At 46.4% G+C, this 18,010-nt stretch overlaps 1 protein-coding gene across 1 annotated transcript in view; it reads left to right on the top strand.

The window, feature by feature from the left end:
* The window catches only part of TDRD9 (tudor domain containing 9), a 113,725-nt gene extending 109,074 nt beyond the window's left edge, over positions 1–4,651 (top strand). Inside the window, 2 exon segments of the mRNA XM_028100421.2 lie at positions 3,636–3,708; positions 4,480–4,651. Of these exon segments, the coding sequence (XP_027956222.1) occupies positions 3,636–3,708; positions 4,480–4,581 (175 nt within the window). The 3' untranslated portion in view covers positions 4,582–4,651.
* The last annotated feature ends 13,359 nt before the right edge of the window (positions 4,652–18,010 follow it).

Below are 18,010 nucleotides of genomic sequence, written 5' to 3'. Positions count from 1 at the left end.
TGGAAAGTGTTCCAGGCTCACTTGAAAGTTTGATTGTGTGCCTGATCTTGTGGGGTGGAGGGCTCTGTCGGGGATCTTGTGGGGTGGGGCTCTGTGGGGGATCTTGTGGGGTGGAGGGCTCTGTCGGGGATCTTGTGGGGTGGGGGTCTCTGTCGGGGCTGTTGGTTAGATCAAGTTGGTGGGCGGTGGCTGCCATCAAGCCTCTAACCTTGCTGATTTTCTTGCTAGTTCTATGAATATTCAAAATAGGGTATCAAACTCTTTATAATTATTGAATTATTTCTTTTTTCAAGTCCGTCAGCTTTTCTTCTGTCTTTGGGGCTCTGTGGTCAGATATGTGTATATACGTTTACAGTTATTGCATCTTCAGGTTGTGCCAGTCCTCTGTTGTTATGACATTTCTGGAAAGAGTTGTTGTCCTCGAGTCAGTTTTGTCTGATATTAATGTAGCTACTCCAGCTCTGATTTCTGTTTATATGCATATTTTTTCTGTCCTTTTACTTACAGCCTCCTTTGTTTTCCTCCCATGCTTGCCCTCCTTCCTCCTTTGGGGCTCCCGCCTCATCCCTGTCTGTACACTTGGTGGTGTTTTGCTGGGCCTCTGAGGCCCTGGGCATTTTTCTTCAATTTTTATTTCTCTGTTCTTCAGACTATTTTTTTTTAAAGAGTTATTCATTTGTTTTAGAGAGAAAGGAGAGCATGCGTGCACGTGCATGTGAGCAGGGGGAGGGCAGAAGGAGAGAGAATCCTCATGCAGACCCCCTGCTGAGCCATGAGGCTCCGTCCCATGGACCCTGAGATCACAGTCTGAGCCAGTGTCAAGAGTTGGATGCCCAGGCACGCCCCCAGACTAATTTCTGTCGATCCATCCTTGTGTTTACTGCTGCTTTATTCTGCTGTCTCAGGTCTGCAGGTGTTGGAGAGCTGTAAGGGAGTTTCCATTTCAGTCATTGTTCTTTTCAACTCCAGAATTTCTCGTTGGGGTTTTTCTTTTGTATAGTTTTTAATTCTTACTGCAATTATCTTTGAGTCGTTGTCACCCTATTTTCCTGTATTTCTTTAAGTGTGGTTTTCCTAAATTCTTTTTATATACTCAAGATGGCAGCTTTGAGGTCTTGTATGCTAAACCCACTTTTGGGCCCACTCCGCTTCTTTTGGCTGCTTTTTTCCCCCTGAGTGTGGGTCATACATCCCTATTTCTTGCAAAATGTCTCATAATTTTTTGCTGAAAATTGATCATTTTATTTTTTTAATTTTTAAATATTTTTTTTAGCTTCAGGGGTAGAATTTAGTGATTCATCAATCTCCTATAACACCCAGTGCTCATTCCATGAAGCGCCCTCCTTAATGTCCATCACCCAGTTACCCCAATCCACCCCCTCCTCTCTAGAACCCTCAGTTTGTTTCTTAGAGTTCAGCGCCTCTTATGGTTTGCCTCCCTGTCTGATTTCATCTTGTTTTATTTTTCCCTCCCTTCCCCTATGTTCATCTGTTTTGTTTCTTAAATTCCATATATAAGTAAAATCATATGGTATTTGTCTTTCTCTGATTGACTTATTTTGCTCAGCATAATACCCTCTAGTTCCATCCATGTCTTTGCAAATGGCAAGACTTCATTCTTTTTGATGGCTGCATAATATTCCATTGTATATCGTGTGTGTGTGTGTGTGTGTGTGTGTGTGTACCACTTCTTTATTCATCTGTCCGTGGACATCTTGGCTCTTTCCATAGTTTGGCTATTGTAGACATTGCTGCTCTAAACATTGGGGTGCAGGTGCCCCTTCGAATCACTATGTATGTATCCTTTGGAGAAATAGTGCAATTTCTGAGTAGTAGGGTAGCTCTATTTTTAACTTTTTGAGGAACCTCCATGCTGTTTTTCCAGAGTGGCTGCACCAGCTTGCATTCCCACCAACAGTGTAGGAGGGTTCCCCTTTCTCTGCAACCCCGCCAACATCTGTCGTTCCCTGACTTGTTAATTTTAGCCATTCTGACTGGTGTGAGGTGGTATCTCATTGTAGCTTTGATTCGTGTTTCCCTGATGCCAAGTGATGTGGAGCATTTTTTCATGTGTCTTTTGGCCATTTGGATGTCCTATTTGCAGAAATGTCAGTTCATGTCTCCTGCCCATTTCTTAGATGATGTAGCATAGTAGCGTAGGGTACTGATCCCCGTATGGGATTCTGCAGGATTCTGCAGAGTAGGTTTCCCACCGTCTTGTGAGGCCACTAATGCCTGGGTTTTGTTTTTGTTTCAATTCTCCTTTTTATTTTCAGCCTGGCTTACTAGGAGTTGTCCTTGTGCGTGCATTGCTTAGTGCTCAGCCAGTGATTAGTCAGATGTTGTACTTAAGTACTTAAGCCTTTAAGCTTCTGCCCTCTGCTGGGAGATGTATGTGTAGTTTGGGGAATGCAGCCAAAGTTCAGACAATTTTGAACTCTTTCTGGCTTTTCCCAGGGCTTTCCTGTGCGTGTGTGCTGCCTCCCAGTCATCCAGGGCTGTGTGGCTGGCTCAGGGCTGTCGTGGGTCTTGTCTGCATGTGTGTGCGGCCTTCTAGTTGCCCAGGAAATGTATGGAGGGCCTGTCTGGCCCTCTGGTACTCTCGTTCCCAAGACCTCTCTCTTGGGCTTCTAGATTGTCTCTTGGTCTGCTCTGGCCCCAAGCAGGACCGTGACCTAAGGCTAGCAGAGCTGTGGGCTTTCTCCATTTATTTCCTAGCAGGTTTACTATTTTTACTGACAGTGCTGCCAGACAGGAGGGTTTTTCACCCTCTACGCCTAATCAAGTAAGCTCAGTCTGGCAGTGACAATGCTGGTTTCCATGGCCAGTCTGGCTCTGTTAGCACTGGGGTCTTAGACTGAGCTGCTGGGTGGTAGGGGTAGCTAGCCCCAGGCAGGAAATCCACCCCAGACTCCACTCTTTTTACCTGAATTCAGTGGTTCTTTGTGAAGGAATGCTTCTCAACTTACTTGCTTTTGGCGAATTTCAAATGTTTGGGGGTTTGTGGGTTTTTGGACAACATTTTGTAGTTGTTTGGGGGGCAAGAAGATTTCCATACTTCTTTATTCTGTCATGTTAGAAGTCTCTGTCTCTCCGTGCCTTTTTAAGCTTGTGGCATTTCCAACTTGACACAGGTGTCTAAGAGTAGATGACATAACATAGCGTGTTTCATTCAGTGAGGCAGCTGTGTGTGGGACGGGGCAGCATCGCTCGCTGTGAAGGCGCGGGGAGAACGGAGTTGGTCTTCTGTATCGCCTCGCTCCGTTCTTCTGTTTTTGAGTGGACAGTGTATTAAAATGTTCTCTGGTCATAACTACATAAATCTTGACCTTTTAAAAACTTACTGCAGCTATAATTCTGGATTTAAGTCTTTTTTTTAGGGTACCTGGGTGGCTCAGTTCTTGAGCATCTGCCTTTGACTCAGGTCATGATCCTGGGGTCCTGGGATCGAGCCCCACATCGGGCTCCCTGCTGTGCAGGAAGTCTGCTTCTCCGTCTCCCTCTGCCCCTCCCCCTGCTCTTGCACTCACTTGCTCTCTCACAAAAATAAATAAATCTTTTTTTAATCATAGTGTTTTCAGTTACTGACATGTAATTAAGATGATTTAATTCTTTTTTTTTTTTTTTAATTTTAGTTTGTTCTGTCAGTTGAAACCAAGACAGAGAGTTGTCCCTAGGTGGCATGAAAAGCCATACGAATGGAATCAGGTGAGTGAGAAATAGTGCCGTGGGGACAGCCTGCTGCCAGGAGTGATGGGCTTGGCAGGTGCACATTTACATTTACATGCAAAGTTATAAAAACTGAGTAAAATTTTACTTGAGGGGAAGGAACTAAGGGAGGGGCTTCTAGCTTTAATTCTAGAGCCAAGGGTGTCTTTGTAAATAAACCAGCTACAGTTGAAGTGAGAAGGTGCTCCTGGAGGTGCTGTTTTCCCATCCTGAGTCCAAAGGAAACTTTCCTTCTCTTGTGTGCACCTTGACACCAGTGTCCCTCTTCAGAGCCCTCAGGACCCAACCCTGGAGCCAGCTTCTTGTGTGCGCAGAGCTTAGCCCAGGTGACAGGAGGGGCACAAGCCACCTTTCCTGCAGACTCTGTTGGGGTGTTCAAGCTAATAGCAGGACTTAATTTGAAAGCAGAACTTTATTTTGAGGTTGATGTGTTTTAGAAAATGTACACATGTTTAAAAGCCTATAACGAAGCTGCAGTTCATGTGTACACAGGAAGGGGTGTGTGTGCGAGCTTCAGGTAGAGGTCACTGGATTATTAAAGGTGAGTTGTCAGACGCACAGTAGTGAGTGCCGGAAGAGAAGGGAAGCATTCTGGAAGTACGTCTGGAAACTAAAAGACTACTTTCTCCCGTCTTACACGTCTGTGTCTATGTGTCTGATTGTAGTTACTCAGTTTACTTATTTTAGTTGATGTCCGGAAGGGTCCATTTTCTAGAAAGGTCTGACTGGTCCTTTTGTCTGCCCCCTCAGGTTGATCCAAAGCTGGTCATGGAGCAGGCTGACCGGGAGAGCAGCCGAGGAAAGAACACCTTTCTCTACCAGCTCCACAAACTGATTGTTCTCAGCACTTAGGTGTGCTGGCAGGTTGTAACCCAGTCCCTCCCGAGGAGCCGAGACCCGGCACGCAGACAGGTGGATTAAAGGCTCCATATGCAGACTGACTGCTGTCTGTATCTGAACGTTACGGTCTTTGCCCGCTGCATCCGAAAGGTCTTCTCCATCCCTCTTCCTCTTCCTGTGTGGGTGGTGGCTGGAGAGTGGTGTTTCTGTTCAAGTGGGAAGGATTGGAAAGTCTAGGCTATCTAGAAACAGAAAATCACTGTGTTAAAGATTCTGGGAAAAACTGCTGAAAGAAGACTTCGTTTGGAAAAAGAGCTGTGTTTTGCTTTAAATCTGTTAAGGTAAATATAAATAGCTGAACATGTAAGGTTCCGGTATGTGCTAGTATGTTCTTTTTGTTACAGTGATTTAATCCTGGGATGTAGGGGAACCAAGATCCCCAAACCTCAGTTTACCACAAAGGAGAGCTGCGTGTTTCTCAAAACCATGTGGCACTTTCTATTTTTCTGTGAGGGAAAATATTTAATTTTGGTAAAACTAACTTCAGTTTTGTATATTTCATATTTTTACCTACGTTATAGTTCTAAGTCTAAATTTTGGAAATCAGATTACCTGGCAACTAGTATATTTATGTTAAAGCAATAAAAGCGTTAGACTAAGTTTCTGTTTCTGACAGTTTTTAGTCAGAGGAGATTAAAATATAAAATGTATTTCATTCTAAAACCTCAGACTTTAGAAAACTGATAAAGGGGAGTGAAGGCCCCCGTGAGAGCAGAGTCCTGTGGGTCAGGGTTGCACGAGAACAGCAGTGACCGTGAAGCCCGCAGGAAGACGCCCTTGCTGGCTCATGCGGGTGTCGGGGCACTGGTGCGAGGGTCTGCACGGGGCGAGCGAGAGCGAAGCGGTCCGCCTCAGCCAGCGGGTTCCAGCTGGGCAGTTTGAAGCTGGAAAATCGGAGAAGCATGTGTATTTGGGGGCCACGGAGTGGTGACCAAGAGCTCGTGTGGAGGGACTGGGAAACTGGCAGTCTGGGGAGGTCCTGTAAACTGGGGGCTCAGCCAGTGCTCCGTTGGGCCTTGTGGGTCCACAGGGCCGACGGTCAGCAAGCCCGCTGGGGCGCCAGCACTGTGTGTGTGTCACTGTGTTGCTGTCATGACCTTCTGGGCACCGTCGCCCATGTCTCACTTGTGTCCCCATTCTTGCTGAGTTCTGAGCCACAGCGGTCCAGGTGGGGCATCCTGGGAATGCGCTCCCCAGCTGTGGGCAGGAGGTGGGTACCGTGCTAGCAGCACAACCCTTTGCGATGCCTGAGAGCTTGAAGGTCAGCCTTCCACCTGTCTTTTGCAGGATATCTCACCTGGCTGCTTGTTCTTCACTTTTCCAGGGTCCAAGGTGGGCGCCATGGTGATCCAGGTGGGGTCCCTGTGTTTTCTGCTTGTTTGTGTTCCAAAGTTACATGAGTGGTGAAAAAATTAAATAGTACTGAAAGGCTTGCTTAAAAAAAAAATCCAGCTCCTTTGTTTCTCTGGTTCTAATCCTTAAAGAAAACCATTCTCTTTTTTTTTGTCCAGAATTGCCTCCATCTTGCTAAGTATTGTATTAAGTAATTCCTGCTTCTTCCCGATTTCCACCGTAGTCATTATTGCTGCTGGAACGGGTAAAGGCAGAGCTCTTTACATCACCCTGTACCTGACCCCGTCGCCCACGCAGCCACACCCTCATTGTGGTGCCCTTGTTCTTTACAGCGGCCGCTTCGTAAGTACTACGTGCAAAACCGAGTCGCACACTAGATCGCTTCTCTTCCTCACGTGGCTTGAAGTTAAACGGTAATTGCCTTGCTGTTCATGTGCACGCTTTTCTGGTCCCGTGGTGTTTTTAAAGTTTTTATTTTAATTCCAGTTAGTTAACGTACAGTGTAATATCAGATGCAGGTGTAAAATATACTGATTCAACGCTTCCATACATGACCTGGTGCTCATCACAACAAGTGCGCTCCTTAATCCCCATCACCTGTTTCCCCCATTCCCCACCCACCTCCCCCCGGTACAGTCAGTTTGTTCTTTGTAGTAAAGAGTCTGTTTCCTGGTTTGTCTCTCTCTCTTTTGTCCCCCCTTTGCTCATTTGTTTCTTAAATGCCACATATGAGTGAGATCATACGGTGTTTGTCTTTCTCTGACTGACTTCACTTAGCATAATACTCTCTAGATCCATTCATGTTGCAAATGGCAAGACTTCATTCTTTTTTGTGGCTGAGTGATATTCTATTATATGTATATAGACCACATCTTCTTTATTCAGTTGATAGACACCTGAGCTGCTTCCATATCTTGGCTACTGTAGATAATGCTGTTACAAACATAGGGGTGCATGTATCCCTTTGAATTAGTGTTTTTGTATTTTTGGGATGAATGCCCAGTAGTGTGATTACTGGATTGTAGGGTAGTTTTTTTTTTTTTTTTTAGGACAGTTCTATTTTTATTTTATTTCTTTTAAAGATTTTATTTGTCAGAGAGAAAGGGAGAGAGAGAGAGAGAGCAAGCACAAGCAGGGGGAGTGGCAGGGAGAGGGAGAAGTAGGCTCCCCGCATAGCAAAGAGCCTGATGCGGGGCTTGATCCCAGGACGCTGGGATCGTGACCTGAGGCGAAGGCAGCCGCTTAACCAACTGAGCCACTCAGGCATCCCAGACAGTTCTATTTTTAACTTATTGAGGACATACCATACTGTTTTCCAGAGTGGCTGCACCAGCTTGCATTCCCACCAACAGTGTAGGAGGGCTCCCCTTTCTCCACATCCCTGCCAACATCTGTCGTTTCCTGACTTGTTAATTTTAGCCATTCTGACTGCTGTGAGGTGGTATCTCATTGTGGTTTGGATCGGCATTTCCCTGATGATGAGTGATGTTGAACATCTTCTCGTGTCTGTTGGCCATCTAGGTCTTCTTTGGAAAAGTGTTCATGTCTTCTGCCCATTTCTTTTTTTAAAGATTTTATTTGACAGACACAGTGAGAGAGGGAACACAAGCAGGGGGAATGGAAGAGAGAGAAGCAGGCTTCCCGCCAAGCAGGGAGCCCAACGCAGGGCTTGAGCCCAGGACCCTGAGATCATGACCTGAGCCGAAGGCAGACGCTTAACGACTGAGCCACCCAGGCGCTCCTCTTCTGCCCATTTCTTAACTAGGTTATTTTTTGGGGGTTTGAGTTTGATAAGTTCTTTATAGATTTTGGATACTAGTCCTTTTTTTTTAAGATTGAGAGAATCTTTTTTTTTTTTTTAAAGATTTGTTTATTTGAGAGAGAGAATGAGATAGAGCATGAGGGGGGGAGGGTCAGAGGGAGAAGCAGACTCCCTGCTGAACAGGGAGCCTGATGTGGGACTCAATCCCGGGACTCCAGGATCATGACCTGAGCCGAAGGCATTCGCTCAACCAACTGAGCCACCCAGGCGCCCTGGATACTAGTCCTTTATCTGATACGTCATTTGCAAATATTTTCTCTCTGAGGGTTTTGAGCGAGACGGTACCATGCCTCGATTGGCTGAGAGAGGGTGAGCCCTCTGCAGCCGAGGCCCAGGGGGACACTGGCACCGATGCTGGGCTCTGTGCCAATGGGAGAACAGACACCAGCGGGGTCAGATTCGAGAAAGCCCAGAGAAGACCGTTCTCAGGGCCACCAGAGCTGTGGGCCAAATTGTGCCCTCTCAAAAGCTATGTCCGTGTCCTAACCCCCCGAATCTCCTGTAAATGTGACCTTACTTGGGAAATAAGGTGTGGTTTTCCTTTGAAGCCACTTTGAAGGTATGGTTAGGTTAAGGATCTTGAGATGGGATCATCATCCTGGATTTAGGGTGGGCCCTTTAAGCCAGTGGCGTGTGTCCTTAGAAGAGACACACAGAGGAGATGGTAGAAGCTATGTGAGGACAGAGGCAGAGACTGGAGGGATGTGTCCTGCCGACACCTTGATTTCAGCCCTATGGCTTCTAGAACCCAGAGAGAATATATTTCTGTTATTTTATAAGCCCTGATGTATGGGGCTTTGTTACGGCGGCCCTAGAAGCTAATCCAGTTTTCCAGAGATTGTCTCTTTGTCATACGGATGCGGGCTTAGTCTATTTTCCTGGGTGTTTGCACAGCGAGGTTGCTGATCTATACCTCAGTGTTTCCACTTAATATTTGTTGTGGATCATATTTCCAGAGCTCTACACATGCTTTTTAACTGCTTCATGGTATATATAGTTTTATGGCTGTCTCATCATTAATTTTGTAACGTCACAGTGGACATTTGGATAGTTTCTACTCTTGCCGTTTTATATAGTGTTGGCAGTGAATATCCTTGTACATTTACATAACAAATTCCTAAAGTAAGAATTGCTGGGTTAAAGGGCATTTAGTAAAGAATTCAGTTAGTAGGGGCACCTGGGTGGCTCAGTCATTAAGCGTCTGCCTTCGGCTCAGGTCATGATCACAGGGGTCCTGGGATCGAGCCTGGCATCGGGCTCCCTGCTCTGCAGGGAGCCTGCTTCTCCCTCTGCCCCTCCCCCTGCTTTGTTCTCTCTCTCTCTCTCTTTCAGAAAAATAAATAAAACGAAAAAAAGAATTCAGTTAGTAGTAGTAGTTAGCAACATTCAGATGTTGCCACGCTGCCTTCTGTCCAGTTGGTACCAGTGCACATGTACTCCCACTAGCGACATGGGGGTGCTCCTGTTCCCCATACCCGCCCTACCACAGTGTAATGGCAGGAGATACCATTTCTGTCAGGTTAGTCATTTTACTTTGAATGTATCTTTATGAGTGAGGCCAGCATCTTTATACACCAGGGCCATTGGTTTTTCCTATCACTGGGACTGTTTGTATCTTTAGCCAAGCTTTCTTTGTGTTAGATGTCACGTTTTTGTAGTGAGGAAGTCATCTCTTTGTGATCCCAGTTACTAGTATTTTCCCATTTGTCATTTGACTTTATCATGTTTTCCTTTTACCGTGTGAAATCTAGCCTTTCATTTTTATGTAGTCAAATGTATGAATCTTCTTTGTCTTCTAAAAAGACCCACGTTTTGAGTCTATTGGAAATATCCCCCCATGCTTGCTTCTAGTGCCCTGATGGTTTCATTTTGTAAATTAACTTTATTGAGGTAAAATTTACATACAACAAACTGCACCCATTTTAAGTGCGCAGTTTGACTTTTGACAGTTGTCCACATGCATTAGACCACCATCAGAATTCAGGTAATGAGCATTTCCATCACCCCCAGAAGTTCCCTTGGACTTCCTCCTTTGTAGATAGTTCCCCACTCCCGCTGCTGCCCATGGCCACCACCGAACTGCCTTCTGTCGCTAGAGAACTGGGTCTCTCACTGTGGCCCTTTTGGGCCAGATGGCTCTTCGCCATGATCACACAGGGGGTCATCATGTGCTTTTTCAGCAACACCTCTGGCCTCTACCTACCAGATGTAAGTAATAACCCCTCCAGTTGTGACAGCAGAAGTGTCTCTGGACATCGCCACACTGGTTGAGAACCACCGCTATGGAACACATTTCCCCTTTCTAGAATTTCACGTGAGGGGCTTGTACAGGCTATCTTCCATGTGTCCGGATGTCTTCACTCAGCATGTTTTTGAGATTCAGACCTTGTATGTTGTATTGATCCATTTACCTCTTGATGGTTATCTGGGTTGTTTTCAGGTTTGGGTTAATTATGAATAAAGTGGCGATGAATGTTTGTGTATTAATCTCTGTGAGGACACATACTTTATTCCTCTAGGGTAAATACTTAGGGTCACATGGTAAATATACAATTAATCTTTAAAAGAAGTTTCTCAAGAGTTTTCCGGACTGGCTGCACCAGTCTGCATGTCTGCCTGCAGTGTATGGGCGTTTCCATTGCCCCACGCTCCCCCAGTGCTTGGGCCTGCAGCCTTTGAGTTTTAGTCTTTGAAATGGTGGGTAGTAGTGTCCCATCGTGATTTTAATTGTGTTCCTCTGAGGAATACTGATGTTGAGCATCTTTTTTTTTAGAGATTATTTGAGAGAGAGTAGGAGCAACGGGCGGGGCAGAGGGAGAGGGGGACAATCTTAAGCAGGTTCTGAGAGTGCGTGAACCCAATGCGGGGCTCGATCCCACGACCCTGAGATCATGATCTGAGCCAAAACCAAGAGTCAGACTTTTAACTGACTGAGCCACCCAGGTGCCCTGGTGTTGAGCATTTTTTGTGTGACTGTTATTTGCATTTCTTGTGAAGTATCTGTTCCAGATATTTTCCCCATTTTTAATTTGTCTAATTGCCTCTAACCTTGCACTGTTTGTGTTCTTTCCTGCTGCACCAAGAAACGTTTGCCTGTTGTGGCCAGCTTATGTTGAAGTTGACAGTTAGGCTCTGACACTGGGGTCTGCTGGCAGGACCTGTGTCCTGGCTCACTGGGGAACCATGGTTCTGCGGACTTCCTTTGGTCTCCCAGGCATGTTCATATTGCTGCTGTGGTATAGGGGGGCAAGTTGAGTTGAATGAGTTTGTTAGATACTCTGGGTACAAATTCTTTGTCAGCGATGTACATTTTGTACGTATTTTTTTCCAATCTGGCTTGCCTTTACATTTTCTAATGGTGTATTTTGAACCGTGAAATTTTTTCATTTTAATACTTAATTTAGTCATTTTTCTTTTATGGTGAAGTCCATAGTGCAATAATATGTTTAAGGAAATCATGTCAGACCTTAAAAATACTGTATTGCTAAAAAATGCTAACCGTCATCTGAGCTTTTAGCAAGTCGTAAACACTGATCAATACGTCACCATAACACATACAGTATAATGGAAAAGTTTGAAATATTGTTAGAATTCCTAACATGCGACACAGACACAAAGTGAGCAGATGCTGTTGGAGAAATGGTGCTCACAGATATGCTGGAGGCAAGGGTGCTGCGAACCTTCAGTTTGTAGAAAACACAGTATCTGCAAAGTACAGGAAAGCAAAGCACAATAAAATGAGGTGTGCCTGTATTGTGGGATTTTCCAACTGTTTTTCTGTTACTGATTTCTGTCTATTGATTCTACTGTGGTCCGAGAGCATATTTTGTGTGATTTCTATTAAATGTATTAAGGTGTGTTTTGTGTCTCAGAATATAGTCTATCCTGGTGAATGTTCCATGTGAGCTTGAAAAGAACGTGTATTGTGCTGTTGTTGGGTGAAGTGGCCTGGAAATGTCCGTTAGATCCAGTTGACTGGTGGTGCTGTATCCTTGCTGACTGTCCGTGCGCTGGATTCGTCAGTTACTTGTAGGAATATGTTGAAGTCCCCAACTGTGACCGTGGATTCATCTATTTCTCCTCGCAGTTTCATCAGTTTTTGCCTCATGTGTTTTGACACTCTGCTTGTTAGGTGCACGCACATTGAGCCCCCATCATGCTTTCTTGTCCTGTTGCCCTTCCTTATCCCTGCTAAGTCTCCTCTTTCTGAAGTCTGCTTGTCTGAAATTAATTTAGCTCTTCTGATTCCTTTCCTTTCCCCTTTCCTTTCCTTTCCGTTCCTTTATGTTCCTTTCCTTTCCGTTTCTTTTTTTAAAGATTTTACTCATTTATTTGAGAAAGAGTATGAGCAGGGGGAGAGGGAGAAGCAGACTCCTGGCTGAACCAAGAGCCAGACATGGGGCTCGATCCCAGGACCCTGGAATCATGACCTGAGCTGAAAGCAGACGCTTAACCGACTGAGCCACCCAGGTGCCCCTCTTTTTTTTTTTTAAGATTTTATTTATTCATTTGAGACACAGAGATAGAGCACGAACAGGGGGAGGGGTAGAGGCAGAGGGAGAAGCAGGCTCCCCGCTGAGCCAGGAACAGGACATGGGGCTCGATCCCAGGACCCTGGGATCATGACCTGAGCGGAAGGCAGACGCTTAACCATCTGAACCACCCAGGCGCCCCCTTCCGGTTTCTTTTGATTTGTGTTACCGTGATGGATCTTTCTCTGTCCCTTTTCTTTAAGTAGAGGGGGAAATCACACACCTTACAATTAACCATTTTAAAGGGTATGATTTAGTGGCATTTAGTGTATTCACAATGTCGTGTGGAATACTGTCTCTCTAGTTTCAGAATGTTTTTGTTACCCAGGAAGAAACCCCATACCCATTAAGCAGTCATTCCCTTTGCTCCTTCTCCCCACTTCTTTCTCCCCTCCCCTGGTAACCGCTCATCTGCCTCTGGCTCTGTGGGTGTCCCTCTTCTGCATGTATTATGTAAAAGGAATTCTACAACATGGGATCTTTGGTTTCTTTCACTCAGTGTAATGTTTTCAAGGTTTATCCAAGTGGCAGCATGTGTCAGTACTTTGTTCCTTTTCAAGTCTAGGTAATATTCTGTTAAATGTCTGTACCACAGCTGGTCTACTTATTTTTCTGTTGGTGGACATTTGGGTTGTTTCCATCTTTGGCTATAATGAATAATGCTTCTGTAAACATTTGTGTACAAGCTTTAGTGTGGACACACATTTTCATTTCTCTTGGGCACTTACCATCAACCTTAAATAAAACAGGCAAGTATTATACCAGCACAATGAGTTTATTTGGAAATAGTAAAGGAATAGCAGTTTGGGACAAGCAAGCTATGGTGAACCATAGGCAAGTCTGGAGAGCAAAGGAGCATTCTTGTGTAGAGAAAAAAGGGGAGTTGGGAGGGGCTGCTCAGAGCCGAAGTGCCCTGCAGGGGCACGAGAGCTGCAGGTGCGCGGCTTCTCTTTGGCTCAGGCTGGGCCGTGAGGACATCTTCCTTCTTCCTGCTGCTGCGGGACTCCATGGGTGTGCGGGGCGGCTTCCCCTTCAAGCCTTCCCACCTCCATTTCAAGTGAGGTCTTCTGGGCTCCTTTTCACAATACCTAGGACCAGAATGGCTAAGTCAGGTAGTCGATTCTGTGTTGAACTTTTTGAGGAGCCACCAAACTATTTTCCACAGTGGCTGCACCATTTTACATTCCTGTCCGCTGTATGTGGGGTCCTGTTGCTCCCATGTCCTCGCCCAGACTTGGTGGTTTCTTGTTTTGTTTTGTTTTAGATTTAAGCCATCTTGGTGGGCATGAAATAGTATCGGATTGTGGTTTTCATTTGTATTCCCATACTGACCAGTGCTATTGAGCATCTTCTCATGTGCTTGTTGGCTACTCGTATACCTTATTTGGAGAAATGCCTCTTCAGGTCTTTTGCTGGTTTTTTAATTGGGTTGCCTTTTTGAGTTGTAGGGGTTTTTAATATATTCTGGATAGTAAATCCTTATCAGGTACGTGATCTGTAAATATTTTCTCCCATTCTGGAGGTTGTGTCCCTGAACTCTTTTTTTAAGATTTTATTTATTTATTTGACAGAGACACAACGAGAGAGGGAACACCAGCAGGGGGAGTGGGAGAGGGAGAAGCAGGCCTCCCGCTGAGCAGGGAGCCCGATGCGGAGCTCGATCCCAGGACCCTGGGATCATGACCTGAGCTGAAGGCAGACGCTTAACCAACTGAGCCACCCAGGAGCCCCAGGGTTGTGTCCCTGTACTCTTGTTAGTGTCCTTGGATGCACAAAAGGATTTAATTCTGATGAGGTCCAGTTTAGCCATTCTTCTGGTTGTTCATGCTTTTGGTGTTGAAGACTCTGTTTTCAAATCTGAGATCGTGAAGATTTGCTCCTCTTTTGTCTTCTAAATGTTTTATTGGTTCTGCTTTTATATTAAGTCACCGATCCATTTTGAGCTAATGTTTGTATGTGGAGTTAGGCAGGGGTTCAGCCTTTAGCTTGCCAAGGAGAAAACAGAAGACACAAATAACAAATCAGAAATGAAACCAAGGTCCTTACTGCCAGTCTTACAGAAATGAAAAGTATTATGAGATAATACTGTGGACAGTTACACACAAGCAGATTAGATAACAGCTTTTCAGAAACATACAAGTCGCTAAAACTGAGTCAGGAAGAAAGAGGGAAGCTCAGCCAACCTCTAACAGGAAAGAGATTGAATAATCAAAACCTCCCACCAAAGGAGAGTTCAGGCACAGGGGGCTCCACTACCACGTGTTCTCGGAGACATGAGCGAAGCAGTGACACTAACCCTACTCGGACTCTTCCAAAAATGAAGAGGAGAGAGCACTTCCTGGCACATTGCACGAGGCCAGCATTACCCGGACACCAGAGCCAAAGACACCACAAGAAAAGTACAGACCAAAAGCTCTTAGGAATTTCAACGTAGAAATCCTCGACAAAGTAGTAGCAAGCTGAGATAGCACCCTCACAGGGTCATACACCATGAGCACGTGGTGTCCCGCCCTTGATTGTCCGTGCTGTCACTCCACGGGCAATAAAGTCCTTCTGGTCTCCGTGTACCCGCCATCACGGACCGTCTTCAAGAGTGCGGAGGCCTGGGGACTGGGACGTCGGTGCTGATGGACGTGGGTTTGGGGCTTCACTGGATGTGCCTCCTGCTGTGGCCTGAGGTTGCTTTTGATTGTTTTTGATGTTGATGGTCTAAACTTAGTAGTGAGGTTTTTGAAGAGTGGGACAGAATTGAGGATCTCTTCCTGTGAACCCCACATTTGTTTATGCCACCAGAATTAATAGTTCATTTATGCTGCAGTCATTTTTAGATTGCTTTTTATGGGTTATAGTTAAATGACCCATCTTCTGAGTAAGTGCTAAGCTTCCTAAGAGAGGAGTTTTCATATTGTATTTATAGGTCTCTTGAGGGTCAGATCTGTGTTTTGTTCACTTCTGGATCTGAAATACTTGACACCTGAATGGTATTCAAATACAGTTTGAATAGAACCCACACCAGCTTGGGGAGGGGATTGTCTGCACGGGAGGGCCTGCCCTCAACTGTCAGGAGAGGAGAGGAGGCGTCCAGGGCACACAAAACAGGGAGGTGATCTTCCGTATCCCAGGCCCTTTGACCAGGATGGCCTGTGGCTCTGACCCGTGTGCCTTGGTGTACTTCCCTCAAGGCAGTTGGCAGAGCCCCCTTCTCCTCTGTCACAGGGCTCGTTGCTGTGGAGATGTCAGAGCGAGATACTGAGATGTAACTGTGGCTTGTTAAATGTAGGATGGATTACAGGGTCATGGCAGTTCACAGTGAAGTGCAGAAATAAATCATTGCCAACGTAAATAATGTTAGAAAAGGACAGCTTTCTAAAAACAGTTGAGTACCTACTGGTCCTAGGTATATAGGGTGCTAGAGCTAAAACAGAAATAAGAGGCTTTCTGCCTAGAAGAACCCACGATATCGTGGGGAGACAGACCATTGAGAAGGGACATGATCTGTGCTGTCCTAGAGGTAGACAGTGTGGCAGGAACTCTTACGGAGGGCCTGGCCTTGACCCAGAGGAGGTGGGGTGTATGGGGAGGTTTGCTTTGGAAGTTTCCTTAGGTGTGGCATTTCAGCTGAGCTCTGAGGGAACGTGGAGAGTCAGGTGACAAAGGAGGTTGGGGCAGGGACAGAGCATTGGAGCCCTGCTGAGAACCTGCTTGTCAGAGGAAAAATGGCCCAGAAAGGCTGGGGCCTAGGAGCAAAGGGAGGAAAATTGGCCAGAGGGGAGACTGAAGAAGCTGGGAGCATTTAATGTTTTGTCTGCTCATTACCACCACGTCCTCCATTCTGAGAATTCCAGATACTGAACACCCCGTTCTGAGTATTTGCTTCTCCTCTTACGCCACCTGAAGAGTGGAGCTGGTGCTGATCCAGGTTGTGGCACCTGCCTGCACTGGAACAGTGCACCCTTCAGGTTTTTAAATTGGAAGTTAGAGTGTCAGGCCCTTCTCCCTCTTCTCTCCCCCCCCCTTCCCTGTTTTGGCTGAAACCAGTAAGTGTGGAGCTGTGCTGAGAAGGCCAGAGGGATGGCTGGAGCCACCGTGCCCAGAGAAGCAGAGACAGGAGGAGCAGGGAGGCTTGATGGACATTTGAGTCATTGATTCTCACGGTCCTGCCCCTGGGTGGGTTCCATGATATGTTTCAGCAGCCTCATAATAGATTCTGCTCTTTTTTAAAGATTTTATTTGAGAGAGAGAACATGAGAGGGGAGATGGTCAGAGGGAGAAGCAGACTGCCTGCTGAGCAGGGAGCCCGATGCAGGGCTCGATCCTGGGACTCCAGGATCATGGCCTGAGCTGAAGGCAGACGCTTCACCGACTGAGCCACCCAGGCGCCCCAGATTCTGCTCTTTATAAGCTGGATCAGTTTGGATTTCTGTGTGACATAATGACAGTAGACAGTGGCTGGGTTAGAGAGAAGCGTGGGATTTTATCATGGAGGCAGATCCCAGCAGGGCAAATGACATCACGTTCGAGCTTTAGGCCGTTCCTGGCTTCAGGGTGCAGAAGAGATAGGAACCAGCAGGAGCAGAAGGTGATGAGACCTGTTAACCTTGAAAATAAAGCTGCCAGTTATCTCACCAGCAAAAGATGAATTTATCTGGGAACAACAGAGAATTTCAACTGAGGACAAGCAAGCTACCGAAAAACCACAGACAGGGCAAGTCCTGAGAATAAAGCAGAGGAGGCTCTTTTATGGGGGCGGGGAGAGGGGCTGTTGTAAACGGAAAGTCTATTGGAGTAAACTGAGAGCTCAAAGTATAGAGGTTTCTCATTGGCTAGGCTGGGCCATCTGTCATTGGCTGAGCCTGGACTGTCTCCCATTGGCTGGGCCGGGACTGTCTCTCATTGGCTGGGCTGTTGCCGGGGGAGGAGGAAACCTTCCTTCCTCTTGCTGGGATGGTAACATAGTATCCGTGAGCAAGGGGGCTGTTCCTGTTGGGTCTGCAGTGGTCAGTGACGGGGGTGGGGCGGGAGCGCTGCTCCTGCCGGCCTCCTGAGGCCCTTCTAACTCCATGCTGAGGTTCCTTTATTCCATTCCAGAGGCCAGATTGGCAGAACAGGTAGCAGGGCAGGAGGGGGTGCTTTCTGGGAGGGAGGCAAGCAGCGACCTGGCCTGAATTCAGTCTGTGGAGCTGGGGAGAGAAGAGTGGATTTTAAAAACTCTGGTGGAGGTGGACTTGATAGAACAGGTCACTGAGGGGCGCCTGGGTGGCTCAGTCGGTTAAGCATCTGCCTTCGGCTCAGGTCCTGATCGCAGGGTCCTGGGATCGGGCTCTGCATCGGCCTCTGCATCGGCCTCCTGGTTCAGCAGGGAGTCTGCCTCTCCCTCTGCTCCTCCCCCTCTCCATACGTTCTTTCTCTCAAATAAATAAAATCTTAAAAAAAAAAAAATGGTTACTGACCAGAAGTGAGTGGTGAGCAGTTTTCTGGGGTGGTCTTCAGGGCTTGTTAAGTAACTGGGTCAGTGGTATTTGCCAGGAGGAAAAAAAAAAACAGAATTGGAGCAGGGGAAGCACCTGTGCTTGGTGAGTGACATGTGAGAAGCCATGAGGTGTCCTTGGTCAGGGGAGGGGTCTGGGTGGAGGGAGAGGTCTGTGATGCAGCAGTTCACACATGCGGGCTGAAC

This window comes from Eumetopias jubatus, unplaced genomic scaffold (assembly GCF_037043125.1).
Source record: "Eumetopias jubatus isolate StellerSeaLion01/CBP00866 unplaced genomic scaffold, mEumJub1_p1.0 scaffold_7, whole genome shotgun sequence".
NCBI classification, from domain to species: Eukaryota; Metazoa; Chordata; class Mammalia; order Carnivora; family Otariidae; genus Eumetopias; species Eumetopias jubatus.
This window is presented reverse-complemented; position numbering and strand designations above follow the sequence as displayed.